Genomic DNA, 14,939 nt, shown 5'->3' on the forward strand with positions numbered 1-14,939 from the left:
ACATCATGCTTGATAGAGGGTCAATAAAAAAAGAGGAAGACCCTCAATGAGATGGATTGACACAGTGTCTTTAACAATAGGCTGAAGCATGACGACAATCGTAAGGATGGCACAGGACCGGGCAGTGTTTCGTTCTGTTGTACATAGGGTCGCTATGAATCGGTACTGACTCAGTGGCACCTAACAACAACAAACTGTGAGAAAATAAATGTCTGTTAAATACTTGTGGTATTTCTGTCATAGCCGTAGTAGATAAGGAAGACAAAAGTCGAGTGCTATTTCAAGTTATTTTCGTCTAGAATAAATGTGATATGAAGAGCTCTATAGATTCTAGGGAGAGAATCTAGAGTAGAAAACGTCTTCCGGGGGGCAAATTGTGGATGCTGTAAGCAGACGTAAGAAAGTATAAATAATCTAAAATTATTTGGATGCCTATAAAACTTAATTACTGGAAACAATCCAAATTTTGATCAATAAAAGAATGTTTTGAAGTCGTGCTACAATTACACAATTCCCTTTCCACTCCACCCCCGCCACCTCCACTCTGGCTGCTGGCTTCCCTTTATTTTAGCTTGTATGTAAATAGCTTGATTCTGCTTTTAGATAAACTGGCAGCAATGCCTTCCTGCCTTGGCAAAACATAAGATAGTTGTTCTCCTTGCTGAGGAAGAAAACGGGCTTCGGCATCAGACAGAGCTGGTTCTAACCTGACCTTTGCCGTTTGCTCAGCCTCCTCTTTTCTAAGATGGCGATAGGCCCGTAGGTGGCACAATTTGTGCTTGATTAAGCCAGGCTACTCATGAAAGGCTGGCAGTTTGAATACATCCATCGGGGCCTTGGAAGAAAGGCCTGGCAATCTACTTCTTTGAACATTACAGCCATTGAAAACCTTGTGGGGCACAGTTCTACTCTGAAACAGGGGGGGTCACCGTGAGTCCAATCCATTCTACAGTAACTGGTAAAATGGTGATAACAACCCTGCTTTGTATTAAACCAAAACCCTAACCCGTCTGCGGTCCCGCCGGTTCCTCCTCACAGCCACCCTGTAGCTGTAGGACAGACGAGTGGAACTGCCTCATCTGGTTGCCAAGGAGCGGCCGGTGAATTCGAGCTGCCCACCTTTTGGTTAGCAGCGAAGCTCTTACCACGGGGCCACCAGGGCTCCCACTTCGTCTTAGTTTAACAAAATACAGTGCTTACTCCATGGTACACACTGTTCCAAAGGCCTTCAGATATCAGCTCACTGAATTCTCCCAACACCCCTCTGAAGTGGGTGCCGCTACAATCTCCTCATTTTCTGATAAAGGAAGTGGGGCGCAGAGGGGCGAAGTAGCTTGTCGGGTCACCCCGCTGGCGGGTGGAGGGGCCGTCCTGGGCCGGCGCCGAACGCCCACGGTCTGGCTGCAGGGCCCGAGGGTCCCGCGGGCGACGGGCGCACCTGGGCGCCTGGGGCCGCAGTGGGTGCGGCGCTGCCGGGCGGCGGCCGGTCTCCGCGGCGCGCCGTGGGGCGCTACGGGCACCCTGGGGCGCGCGCCGGGGACCCCCAGGAGCCCTGCGGGGCGGGCAGGCCCGGCTCCCCGACCCGCCGCAGGGGGCGCTGCTGGCGGTCCCGGCGGCGCCAAGATGTCGGTGCGCGGCGGCGAGCGGGCGCGGCCCGGGGCCGGCCTCTTGGGGCTGCTCTGCTGCAGCGCCCTGCTGCCCCCGGCCGCGGGGTACGTGCTCGTGAGCTCGGTGTCCTGGGCCGTCACCGACGAGGTGGACGACGAGCTGGACAGCGTCTCCACCGAGGAGGCGCTGCCCGCGCTGCTGGAGGACTCCAGCCGCATCTGGAGGCAGAGCTTCCCGGCCTCGGCGCACAAGGAGGACGCGCACCTGCGGCCCCGGGCCTCCGCCGGCCGCCCCCGGCCGCCCCCCGGCACGCCCGGCATGTTCTCCTACCGGCGCGAGGCCTCCCCGGCCGGCCAGGCGCCGCGCCCCGGGACCGCCCGCTTCCTGGCCCACTCCAACGCCTGGGGCTGTCTGGCCACCCTGTCCGCCCGGGAGAAGGTAAGGCACCCTCGGGCCGGGCCGGCCGGACAGCCGGCTGCAGGGGTCTGCCTGGCCGCGGCCTGGACCTCAGGCGGTGTAGCCGTGGGGCAGGGAGCGCTGGCGGTCACGCAGGTACTCTCCAGGTCTAGAGACGTGCCTGGTGGGCTAACCTGGACCGTCTACCCCATGTCAACAACGGGACCAGATTATGCTCGCTTAGCCTGGCAAGGGGCGGGGGGCACTGAAAATCAGGCTTCTTGCCAGGTGGTTGGGGACTGAAGCTCTGTCTTATGGTCGTCAGTCAAAGGGACACACAAATAAGCAGCGCCTGACCAGAGACCTGGACAAAGGAAGCCAGAGCTGCATTTAGAATTGGAGAGAAGGCACCTATTGCCCCTCCCAGCTCACAGCGCTGCCCAAGGGACCCCAAACTTCCCCCCTTACCTACTGACATAGGGTTGCCGACAGAGGCAGAGACTGGGTGAAAGATACAAACCGAGCCTGTGCAGAAATTTACATGGTTAAAAATTGAACGCAAGAATTTTTCTGGAAAGGAGGTTTATTGTGGGAAGTGTGTGCGTGCTGGAATGAGCTGTTATCAGCTCCAGTTTTTATTGTGAAGTTCACGAATGTTTACTCACCTGTTAGACGTGATTCCTCATGAGCTGAGAGGACATGAATCAATCATGAGGGTGAAACTCCCATAAATATACATCCTGCAGAAGTCTCTGGGGCTGTCGAGATAGCCGTAAGGGTTATATTACAGGGCAGTAACTTGAACTGCTATTTACTTTATTAATAATAATAATTTGTAGAACGTACATGACATTGGCCAGGGAGCAGTCCCCCCCTCCCCCCGCCCCAGCCCTGCATCTCACCAGCTTTGAGTCTGTGGCCAAGTCACTCCTTTCTCCACTTTGCTTTCTTTGTCTGTAAAATGAAGTGGTTAACTAGGTAGCTTTGAACGTCTTTGTTTAAATATTATCTAAGTGACAACTTTATTCCAATTATGGCAGATTCTGCTGCCAGTTGGATATTCACAGCATCCAAATGGTTTTTCACAGTTACGTCTGCTGCTCCTAAAACACACCATAAGAAGATAGGAAGCTGAACTATCTTGGTTTAAAACACAGATCTTTTCAAGCAGTTTTAAGTCTAATACAGATCTATTAAAGAAATGCATTTTAACTTCCGACATCGTTTTCATTAACTTCATTATAAGTTTCTCTTTCCAAAATTGACATTTAATCTAAATTCAATAAATTCAGAAAACCTTTACCAAGTGCCCACCACATATGCTAAGCATGACTCTGAATAGTTTATGAGGAGCTGAAAAACAGAAGCTGTTGATGAAGTGAGGCTAGCATTCTGAAGGGCTCCTTAACATTTTGTTTTCTTAAAAGATTTTTTAAAAATGTAAAGCCCTCCCTTATCACCTTTGTCATACAACACTCCAAAGATTAAGACGGCCCCTGAGTTCTGAGCTAGGTAATGGTGAGCTAGTATACTTTGTAAGGAGCAAGACCCGTGGGAGATGGAAAGCTTTAAACAGCAGGGTTTGGGAAAACTAAGACCTAAATATTGTTGTGTAGGTCTGAGAATTTCACCCACACTGCTAGGTGATCGTGGGAAAAATTGCTATTTCATGTTTCTCTAACTTCCTCTAAGGCAAAAGTGTAACAAGAGAATTTCCCGTACCTTGCTGAGTCCTAAAATGACGTGTTATTGATTACAACTTAAAAAACGATTAGTAAATGATACAGTGCTGTGGCCCTAAAAGTAACAATAATAGAAAATTCCTGAAGTCCAGAAACCAGGTAAGATGTCAAAGTTAAGACTTCCGTTCTAGTCCCAACGTTACCAGAAATGTTGAGGAAGGCAGTGAAGGCAACGGGACACCAGCAGAGCTCATGTGAGAGGCTTTAACACTCTCCCCCAAAATTTCGCTGCCCCTCCCCAAAATAGCATTAAATTTAATAAAATGAGTGTGTTGTCAAAATCACTGTGGTGCCATGCCCCCTCGCATCCCTGGTCTTGTGTGTCTTGGCTGGAGACAAGCTAAGCTCTCAGCAGAGATCAGCTCATGCCTCTGCGTTGACAAAACCTTCTTTGGTGTCTGTTAGATCCGGGGAGTGCCTTTTGGGAACTGCCTGCCCATCAGCGATGGCCTCATCAACAACAGCACTGGGGTTCCTTTCTTCTACTTGTCACCCAAGGACCCCACTGTGGCCGATCTGATGAGGAACCCCATGGCATCGCTGACGCTGCCGGAATCGGAGGGCGAGTTTTGCAGGTAGACCTCTGGCTTGGCTTGTCCTTGCTCGCGCAGGTCCCAGGATGCTTTGGGCAGAGAAGCAGGGGAATGGGCTCCTCTCTGGCTCACACAGCTTTAACAGAACCCTGCAGTTTTTAAAACTGAGATGTAAACTGGTATCTTGGCCAACTTGAAACGGGAAGAGTATACCCTGGGATTCAGAGAAATATAATTCTGTCACTCACCAAGCTGTGAGATTAGGGAGAAGTTACCTAACCTCCCTGAGTGCGTTTTGTCATCTGTAAAATGGGAATAATAGTGTCTACCTCACAGGGTTATTATGAGGGATGGAAATGCTGTTTGTGTGATGTGCCTTGGGTGGGTACCATGAACCTAGGTGGGCAAATGGCGACTCTTGTTACTATGAGAAAGGACAGAGAGGGGTTCGGTGAAGGAAGAGCCGGTAGGTCTCTACAACAGGTGCACCACAGCGTCTATTTATTGTTTTTCAAATGAATTTCTGTTCCACCCTGAGAGATGTGTGCAATGAAGACCCTCAAACTCTCTACACAAAAAGGCTTCTAAAGATAGTTAAGCACAAATGGAACGCTGATCCTAACACCTTCGTCTGAATTCAAAATGCACAGCTTGAAACTATATTCCAGATCAGTGTGGGGGACCAGCCCAGGGAGCAGGACGTGCATCAGGAGGTCTTGGGATACTCACCCTGTGGAGCGTTTATTGTTTTCACCCGTAGAAGGTAGGGATGCTTTAGAAAATCCCAGCCCTGAAATTCTATTATTCTTTATGCAAGGCATGAAAAGCATAGTAACTAAGCAAATTTGTTACTTCTTATGGAGGATAATCAAAGCAACAGTAAGCTGTAAAGTGCAGCCTGGATGAGACCCTGTGGATCCCAGGCTTGTTTGCCCTGCGACGCTGGCAGACACCAGCAATAAGAGACTTGGCTAAGTCTGTCTGGAGACGCTTCCACTGACCCACTGACCCAGTTTCCCAGCGGGTTATGGCAAGAAGCCAGGATAAGCAATGTTTCTATTTGCATAGGCTGTTCTCCCTGTTCTTGGTCAGTCAGGCTGTCTGTCATTAGAAGTATATTCCAGGACACCTTTCTTAACTTCTCAGGTGTTTTCCTACCTCAGACAGCTGATCACCTGCATGCAGGTACTGAAAGCAGTCATTGTGCTGTGGCACGTTAATCCCAGAACCCGGAACACACCTGTTCCTGAGACAGGCAAGACAATCTAGATGAATGAATAAGCCGTCACATCACTCAGTTTGTGGAAGGGAATTGTCTATTGGCAGGCACCAGGCAGACGTCAGCAATGACAGGCACCAGGCAGATGTCAGCATTAACAGGCAAGAGCTGGAACTGAGAGTGGTGAGAAATTCCACTGAGGAGGGGTACTCACAGGGGGCCTGGTTGCAGGGTGCCTTCCTTCAGCCCCCTCGATAACCAGGTAGGCTTGCCTATGTGGTCTTGAGCCATGCGTGTAGACCTTCTTCATGGCCGGCCACCCACAGGAAGTACAGATATCTGAGCAGTAGGTGGTTGAGGCTGCTCATGGCCAGAATTGACCACCCCAGGCCCCGCCCAGCCACCTGAGGGCTGCAGAAGGTACCACCTGGGCACACCTGTAACACTGGCCTGGGAGAGGAAGCCAGGGTCACCACCCATTGGTACTCCCATGTCTCGTGTGGAACTCCTGTTTCCTGGAACTGCTGCCCCCTTCCGAAGTATTAAAATATCACATAAATAAATATCTACAAAACTAAGTTTAACCCCAGTAGACATGCTTCAAAGCAAAGGTTACTGAGCAAGGAGGCTTTTGTTAGCACCCCAGAGCGAACTTATCTGCTGCGCTATTTCCCAGAAACTGCTTAAACTGAGGCTTGATTCATCTATGTGAGGTTCACTTTCCACGTTCAACATCACATTTTAGGTTTTGCCTCCAGTCTTTTATTTTCCCCCCAAAGTATATTAGATTTGGTTTTTTATTGTACAGCACACATCTCAGGACAAAGTGCGGCCCAGACAATTACAAATCATTTTGGGGAAAAAAGCTGTAAAAAAAATAAACCTGCAACTGCTTTAGTTATGCGGTCCCAACTTGAGACGTCGACGCTGGCAAAGTCACGTGGTCCATCAGCACTGAAAGAAAGACAGATACTGGCCCGTGAGTACACCAGCCAGTGGGGGGCTCCTAGGACCACCGAGCATATCAAAGCATCTGGCAGAAGTGTCCACAGCCAAGAGCTGCCCTGACAAGCACCTGGTACGATGTTTGGAGGGCCGGCCTGGCAAAGCACCAACCTGCCGCCCCACCTACCTGACCCCAGGGTCTGAAGAGAACCACCAGCAAGACCAGGATTCATTTTCCTGGGCTGGATAGCGTTCCCCACAGTGCAGGGGGATCCAGACAACACACATCTGACCTGAGGATGGCGGTAAATCAAGGCCGCTTCATCCCTTTGCCTTCAGAAGTCTTGCTCGTCCTCAGAAAAATGACAGGCACCTTCATTCTTGAAGCAGGTTGCCTTGAAAGATCCTGACAATCACATTTTTATCGACTCATTGGAGCATTCCATGTGCGTGGGTTTTCCCCGCTCCATTCTCGGTGGGCAGTGACACCAGGGCCTGGCCTTTCTCCTGGATGGGTCCCCAGGGCTTCTTGGGCCTGGAGGGTATGCTGGGGCTGCAGAGCCCTCAGAAACTGAGCAGTAATCCAGAATGCTCCACGCAGCCCCCTCAGCAAGGACAGACAGGGAGGAAGTGATGTGGCCACGGACACTCTGAGTGAAGGAAAGGGGGGCCAGAGAGCCATCTTCTTTTCCCCTGGGGCAGCCCCTGGAGGGAGGGTGGGTCAGCTGCCAGCCTTCCTCTATAGCCATCAGGGCTGAGCCCTGTTCCTGCAGGCGTGACAAGGACAGCTGGGGAGCTTCCCCTCCACCTACAGGACGTGGCCCAGGATAAGGCAAACATCCAAGCAGAATGCAGGCGGGCAGGCTGAGAGGGATGCAAGCCGACGGAGCAGCTGTTACTGCTCCCAGGACATTTGGTATAAAAGACAATTGATAGGTAACATGTGCGTGTTCAATAAGCAGACAACGTCCACAGCCAAACCACACCTACAAACGTGTCTTGCCTTTTAATTGTTTGCTTCTTTAAAGGCCATTTTATGCTGTTATGCTGTTTACTCGTGGTGCTGTGATGCCTTCATTTAATTAATTAGATGAATTAGGAGCGGAAATCTATTCCCCAGCTCAGGATAAGAAGGCAAATTGAGAATAAGACTCCAGCTTAATAAATTCACTTGCAATTAGCCATCCCCTCATCTCTTCATTTTCCTCTCCCTTCAACATACATGGAGTCCCTGGGTGATGCAAACAGTTAACACGCTCGGCTGCTAATCCAAAGGTTGGATGTTCGATTCCACCCAGAGGCACCTGAGAAGAAAGGCCTGGCGATCCCCTTCTGAAAAATCAACCATCGAGAACCGTATGGAACACAGTTCTACTCTGACACACATGGGGCTGCTATTTCATTTTTTTGTTTGTTTTAACATAAAAATGTACAGATGTTCCTGCAAAGAAATGAATTTATGCTCAGATCAGAGATGCAGTTGTGTGAAAACATTCAATATCTATGGGCTGACAAAGCAAAGCTACCTAGGAAATTTTTCTTCTGTTGTAAAGCCTTTTCTTGTGGAGCGTGTAGGCTTGAATGCCAGGGGCTTGAGTCTGCTTCTTCTTAATGAGCCAAGGCAGGTGCTCAGACATTCTCTAAACAACAGGCTGCTTGATGGCGTTGGATCCGTTTTCATTTCAAAGATCAGGATATCCTGAGGAAACCAAAAGAGGTTTATGAGGTACTTTTTCTGAAGTGAAAATTTTTCACTCATAGCTTAGATAAATGCTAGGTTCTTCAGTAGACCAAGTTCACTATCAAGAAAATAGGACATAAAAACACTTTTTCCCTTTCTCCCCAAAAGGCTTTTAATGAAAGATTGCCGTGGATCAGGGCCCACTTTCTTTCCCCTGAGTTGAATGCATACCTGCCCTACCTATGAACAGTGGCTCTTGTTAGAACTTGAATTGACCAGACTTTGGTGTTTGGAGTCCTGGGCGGTGCAGTGTTAACACGCTCAGCTGCTAACTGGAAAGCTGGAGGTTTGAATCTACCCAGAGGCTCCATGGAAGAAATGCCTGGCAAGCCACTTCCAAATAATCAGCTATTGACAACCCTGTGGAGCACAGTTCTGCTCTAGCACGCATGGAGTCACCGCAAGTCGCACTTGACAGCATCTGGCTGTTGGTTGGTGAGGTTTAACATCAGAGGAGATGCGAAGATTCTAGTTTGCAAAGGAAGCTAGTTTCAAAGGGGAAGTGCCAAAGCAAGAGTTAGCTGAAGTCACGCAGGTGTATAAAATACAGAAGGGAAGCCCTTCCAAAATGCTGATCCCTCTGAGTCACTTGCTTGAGGGGTAAATACTGCCGAGATCATTCAACACACAACGAAAAGGTAATGCTTCCCCTTAGAGTGTTTGCGACAACTTGTGTGGACATAGATGGGACCCCTGCCTCATCCTGTGAGCAGCCCTGTGTTTTGTAGGCACGTTGACAGGGAGAGGAGCTCCCTGTGAGACCAGATAATGAAGGCGAGGGTGGTGATGAGAGACATGGCTTGTATTTATGCTGGGAATACCAGCTAAACGCTTAGGGTCATGAATATAAACAACTCAATTACGGCATACTGAGCCAACTCATTTCTTCCAAGCAGAAGATAAAGGAGATTCAGGAAATGTAAATGCCTCGTCGCCACCCCTCTCCCCGCCCCCATCTTTTCAACTGTTCTTGTAGGAAGAGAAGATACTTTCACGTGATAGACAGACACCTCGGCCAGCCTAATTCCAAAGGCAGGCACTGGAATTTGTTGTCCTGGAGAGCTTCACTTGGAAGATGCTCTGTTCAGTCGTTCTCTAGATGAGCTCAATCAGGTGAGCACTCAGAATAAGTACGTGCTGGCAGCGACCTGCTTGCTGATAGCCAATACGTGTCTCTGCCTGGAGTCTCTGAACACCTATGACGTGGTGTGCCTTCCAAAGTAGAGGGCGCAGCCCTAATCGGATACGGAAGCTGAATTCAATTTCTCTTCATTGAATCTGGCTCATTCCCTTTGAAGGCAAAGTATAAATCTTCTAAATAAATTGCTCCCTGTCCAGATTTGTGTTGCCTCTTCTCCTTTGTCCACGCAGTCCTGTCTTCCTAGAGCGAGCATTAGTCTGAGTAGCTTTTAAAAGAGCCATCTGGGAAGAGCCAGAGAGTTGCAGAGAGAAAGGTTGGTGAGCAGGAGTCTGACCACTCTTCTGTCTGTCATTCATTTCCACAGCCAGTCCTCTTAGGGGCCTGCAGCCACTTCTCTTCCCCTCCTTTTTTTTCTGCCCATGAAGGTTTACCTCTGTGGTTTCCATCAGTCTTAGTTATCTAGTGCTGCTATAACAGAAATACCACAAATGGATGGCTTTAACAAACAGAAGTTTATTCTCTCACAGTTTAGGAGGCTAGAAGTCCAAATTCGGGGGACCAGCTCCAGGGGAAGCCTCCCTCTCTCTGTCAGCTCTGGGGGGAGGTCCTTGTCATCAATATTCCCCGGTCTAGGAGTTTCTCAGTGCAGGGACTCCAAGTCCAAAGGATACACTCCACTCCCAGCTCTTCATTCTTCATGGTAATGAGGTCTCTCTCCTCTCTGCTCAATTCTCTTTTAAATCTCAAAGGAGATTGACTCAAGATACAACCTAATCCTATAGATTGAGTCCTGCCTCATGAGCATTACTGCCTCTAATCCTGCCTCATTCCCATCACAGAGGTTAGGATTTACAACACGTAGGGTAGTTACATCGGATTACAAAATGGCGGACAACAACACAATACTGAGAATCATGGCCTAACCAAGTTGACACACGTTTTGGGGGGACACAGTTCAATCCATAACACCATCCATCTCAGGAATCCACTAACAATTCTAGTTCCTTTGTCCTACCAGTGTCCCTTTCCCCAGTCTTCAAACCACCTCTTCCCATCCAGCCTCAGCTTCATTTGTAACTTTTTCCCTGGGCTTCCCTAGATCGTTGCAGTTGTTTAGTGATCCTCAAACTTGGGTATGCATCAGAATCACCTGAAGGGCTGATTAAAACAGAGATTCCTGGGTTCCACTCTCAGAGCTTCTGATTCAGCAGGTCTGGGGTGAAGTCCTATAGTTCGTGTTTCTAACCAGTTTCTAGAGCCGCTGAGTGGTGCAAATGGTTAACACACTCGGCTGCTAACTGAGAGGTGGGAGGCTCAAGTCCACCCAGATGTGCCTCAGAATAAAGGCCTGGTGACCTACTTCCCAAAAGTCAGTCATTCAGAAACTGTGGGGCACAGTTCTACTCTGACACACGTGGGGCTGTCGGGAGTTGGATCCACTTGAAGGCAGCCAGTGGTGATGGGACAGTTTCCCCGTGGGACACTCCTGCTGCTGGTTCCGGGCCCAGACTTCGCAAACCATTGCTTTAGTGCGAAATTAAGCCCTCACAAAGTTGTTCAGTCCTCAGCCACACATTCTGCTTATTTCTTCTTTTCCCACCCCCTCCCCCTTTCTTTTGGGTACAGTAGTAGTCCTGGAAATCTCCATAGTTATTTGACCTAACAACTCATTGCTTTTTCCATTGTCGGACCTGCGCAAGTAACTGATAAAAGGAGAGTGTGAACTGTTGTACACAGAGGCACTACAATTGTAAAAAATTATGCTCCTCAGCCTTTCCTTCCAGCATTCTTAAACTTTTACTCTGAGTCAAACTGCCTACGTTCCTTAGTGGGTCAGTGATAAGATCTAGATCAGTGGTGAGCAGAGTTCTGAGTACAGATCCGTGTTGGAAGAAGTGCAGCCAGAATGCTCCCTAGAAGCAAGGATGGCGAGACTACATCTCACATACTTTGGACATGTTGTCAGGAGGGATCAGTCCCTGCAGAAGGACGTCATGCTTGGTAGAGGGTCAGTGAAAAAGAGGAAGATCCTCAACGAGGTGGATTGACACAGTGGCTCCAACGATGGGGCCAAGCGTAGCAACAATTCTGAGAATGGCACAGAATCAGGCCTTCCAGGCCCACTGGGACAGCAACTCTGTTCCCTCAGCTTTAGACTCACCATTCTCCTAGTCCATCTGAGTGGCGACTCCACCCTTAGAAATACCAGAGGCCATGGCTCTACCCTTTGAGACTCCAGAGGTTGTGGCCATACCCTTTGAGGCCGAGGCGGCATAGCTTCCTGTGTTCCTTGTCTCTTCAGTTTCTGGTTGCTTGGCCTCTCGGCCCTTCGGGCCTCACCACCCACATCTGCCCTGCTGGGACAAGTGTCCCAAAGCTCTTCAGCTCCACTGATAAGTGCCTGGAGGCACACCACTCCACCAGTAAACTTTGGCCGGAAGGCACTCAGCTGTCTTGCTCCTTGGAGCAGCAAGCCTAGCTCCACCATAAGCACCCGAAAGCACCCCACTCTGCCAGGAAGCCTCCTGCCAAAGGCACTCAGCTCTCTCTCTGTGTGGGTTGGCTGCAGCACTGTGTGGCACTGGTCTACTTGTTCTGCTGCTGCCAGTTCTCTAGATAAGCAAAACCAGTAAAGCATATAAATATGTATATATAGAGAGATTTATATCAAGGAAAATGGCTCATGAGGTTGTAGAGGCTGGAACGTCCCAAGTCCATGGATCATAGAGGCTTCTCCTGATTCACGTAGCAGCAGGGGCTGGCGAACCCAAGACTGGCAGGTCAGAGAGCAGGGCTTTTGCTCACAGGCTATGAAGATCGACAAATCCCAAGATCAGCAGGCAAGACCACAAGGCTTCTCCTGATTCACACAGCGTTGGGGCTGATGAACCCAAGATAGGGATGTAAGACCACAGGTAAGCTGCTAGGTCAAGCCCCAAGAACTGAAGGTCAAAAGAACAGGAACCAACAGCAGGATGCAGAACAGGCAAAAGCCAGAACATTCAATTATATTCGGATACAGGCCACATGCCCAAGGAAACTCCCTTTCAACTGATTGGCTACTCACAGCAGATCCCATCACGGGGGTGATCACATATCACATCTCAACAGGGAAGTGATCACAACGTTATACAACTGCCAAAACACTGAGAATCATGGCCCAGCCAAGTTGACTCACAATCTTAACCATCACACCCTGGGAGGAGCAAACCATCTGTGCACAACTACTAAATGAAAGGCTGGAGGTTTGAACCCACACAGCAGCACCATGGAAGAAAGACCTGGCAATCTGCTTCCATAAAGGTTACAGCCAAGAAGATCCTATGGAGTTCAGTTCTACTCTGTAACACATGGGGCCCCATAAGTCAGAGTTGACTTGACAGCAGTGGTTTTGGCTTCTTTGTGATTGCTTTGGACCTACCCAGATAATCCAGGATAATCTCCCTGATTTCTACCTTAATTCCCCGTTGCCACATAAGATAACACAGTCACATATTCCTAGGATTAGGATATGGACATCTTTAAAAAAAAAAAAATTTTTTTAGGGGACCATTATTCTGTCTACTACAGAGTGGAAGGAAGTTTGTATCGAGATCAGCTGGGTTGCCCACTGTGTAAATAGCAAGTTTTCTATTTACCTATTTAAATATGTAATCTCCTTTCTATTCAATGTAATCACCACTAGTGGAGAAGCAAAAATGCTCCCTATTTAAATGAAATGTGTTAGTATTCTGTCATGACTTACTTATGACTGCTAATTTCATTGCTTTCATCGCAGAGCAATTTGTGAAGAAATTAGCTTTAATAGTGAACAAACAAATTGGGTACAACTGATGACAGTCTTGTCCAGACGCCAGTTCTCATATACTCAGCACATGAAAATTTAGCTCCTGTTTACCTTTTTTTACTTATTTTCTTCTATCCATTTTAGGTCCTTTACTAAATTCAGTGTACATTCGGTTTTCAGATACATATTGCATCCCATCATTCTTTCATCTTAACTCACAAGAAACATTCACAATTCAGCAGTCCATTTTTGCAGTGTCAAAAACACTGCAGGTGGTAATACTTTCAAATGGTACACAATGTCCCGTGTGAAGCAATTTACCTGAATATGTGGGCATGTCCACCTTTATTCTCTTGTTACATCTCAACAGGGCGTGTGATAAAGAAAAAATTCCATGTAAGTAAAAACAAGTTCCTTAAGTATAAGCAAAACATGCTTTGCTTGACAGACATACCTTTCTCAAGATTTTAAATGTAACGTTTTAATGAATCATGCCTCCAGACAACCATTTAATAATATGTACCATCTGTGACAGAAGAACTGAAGCATTTGAACTGTGATGTTGGCAAAGAATATTGAATATACTGTGAACTTCCAGAAGAACAAACAGATCAGTCTTAGAAGAAATACAACCAGAATGCTCCCTGGAAATGAGAATGGCAAGACTTTGGCTCGCTTACTTTGGACACATCATGAGGAAAGACCAATCGCCAGGAAAAAAACATCATGGTTGGTAGAGTGAGGGTCAGCAAAAATGAGTGAACCTGTCAGTGAGATGAACTGACAAAAAAAGCTAGAACAATGAGCTCAAACAACCCAACGATCATGAATATGGCACAAGACTGGGCAACATTCATTCTGTTATCCATAAGGTCACCATGAGTTGGCGCTGACTTGATGGAATCTAACAACACCAACAACAACCATCTGAGAAAATAGGACCTGCCAAAGTCTGCTTGTCCAGGTGTTTTGGGGGTCCCCAAGACCACCCTCAGTTTCGATGATTTGCTAAGAGGCCTTGCAAGACCCAGAAGCTTGTGATTACAATGTATTATAGCAAAAGGATATAAATCAAGACCTGCAGGTAGAAAAGGCGGATGGGGCAAAGTCCAGGAGAAACTAGACACAAACTTGCAGGTGTCCCCTCCCGTGGAGTTGCATGGGGAAGTGCTTAATTCTTCCAGGAAACAATGTGTGACAACATGTGTGAAGTATTGCCAACTGGGGAAGCTCACTGCGACCTTGGTGGCCAGGGATTTTACTGGGTTTAATCACATAGGCACACAGTGCCCATGTTACTGACCTTAGCTATTCAGTCTCTAGCCCCCAAGAGGTCAAACCAAACAGCATGGCCCAGGGTCTCAGGCTTCCTGAAGATAAGCCTTTCTTTGGAAAGTACATGATTTGAGCAACTCGGGCCGGCCAAGTTAAGCCTTTACTGCAGAAATGATGGTATGTGACCTATGTCACATGGATATTATGAGATTTAAAGTTATCAGATTCATTAAAATATGAGAAGTTATGTAAATGCTAAATAAGCATATCTGATTCAAAATGGAAAAAGTTAGAAATTATGTAGGGCTCTTGTGGCGCAATGGTTAAGAGCTCGGCTGCTAACCAAAAAAACATTGGCAGTTCGAATTCACCAGCCGATCCTTAGAAACCCTATGGGGCAGTTCTACTCGTTGTACAAGGTTCCTATGAGTTGGAATCAACTCAGAGGCAAAGGGCTTGTTTTCTGAAATGTTAATCAAATTTTAAAACCAAATGAATGAACAGGTAGGTGGGTAGGTAGATTTGAAATGATGCGCACAGCAGCAACCCAGA

At 48.0% G+C, this 14,939-nt stretch overlaps 1 protein-coding gene across 1 annotated transcript in view; it reads left to right on the top strand.

Moving 5' to 3' along the window:
• The first annotated feature begins 1,545 nt into the window (after window positions 1-1,545).
• CREG2 (cellular repressor of E1A stimulated genes 2) overlaps window positions 1,546-14,939 on the top strand; it is a 28,626-nt gene continuing 15,232 nt past the window's right edge. The window contains exons 1-2 of the mRNA XM_049856336.1: window positions 1,546-2,046; window positions 4,152-4,321. Coding sequence (XP_049712293.1) covers window positions 1,624-2,046; window positions 4,152-4,321 — 593 coding nt within the window. The 5' untranslated portion in view covers window positions 1,546-1,623. The remainder of the gene's footprint in view (window positions 2,047-4,151; window positions 4,322-14,939) is intronic.

This window comes from Elephas maximus, chromosome 17 (genome assembly GCF_024166365.1).
Source record: "Elephas maximus indicus isolate mEleMax1 chromosome 17, mEleMax1 primary haplotype, whole genome shotgun sequence".
In the NCBI taxonomy this organism is placed as follows: Eukaryota; Metazoa; Chordata; class Mammalia; order Proboscidea; family Elephantidae; genus Elephas; species Elephas maximus.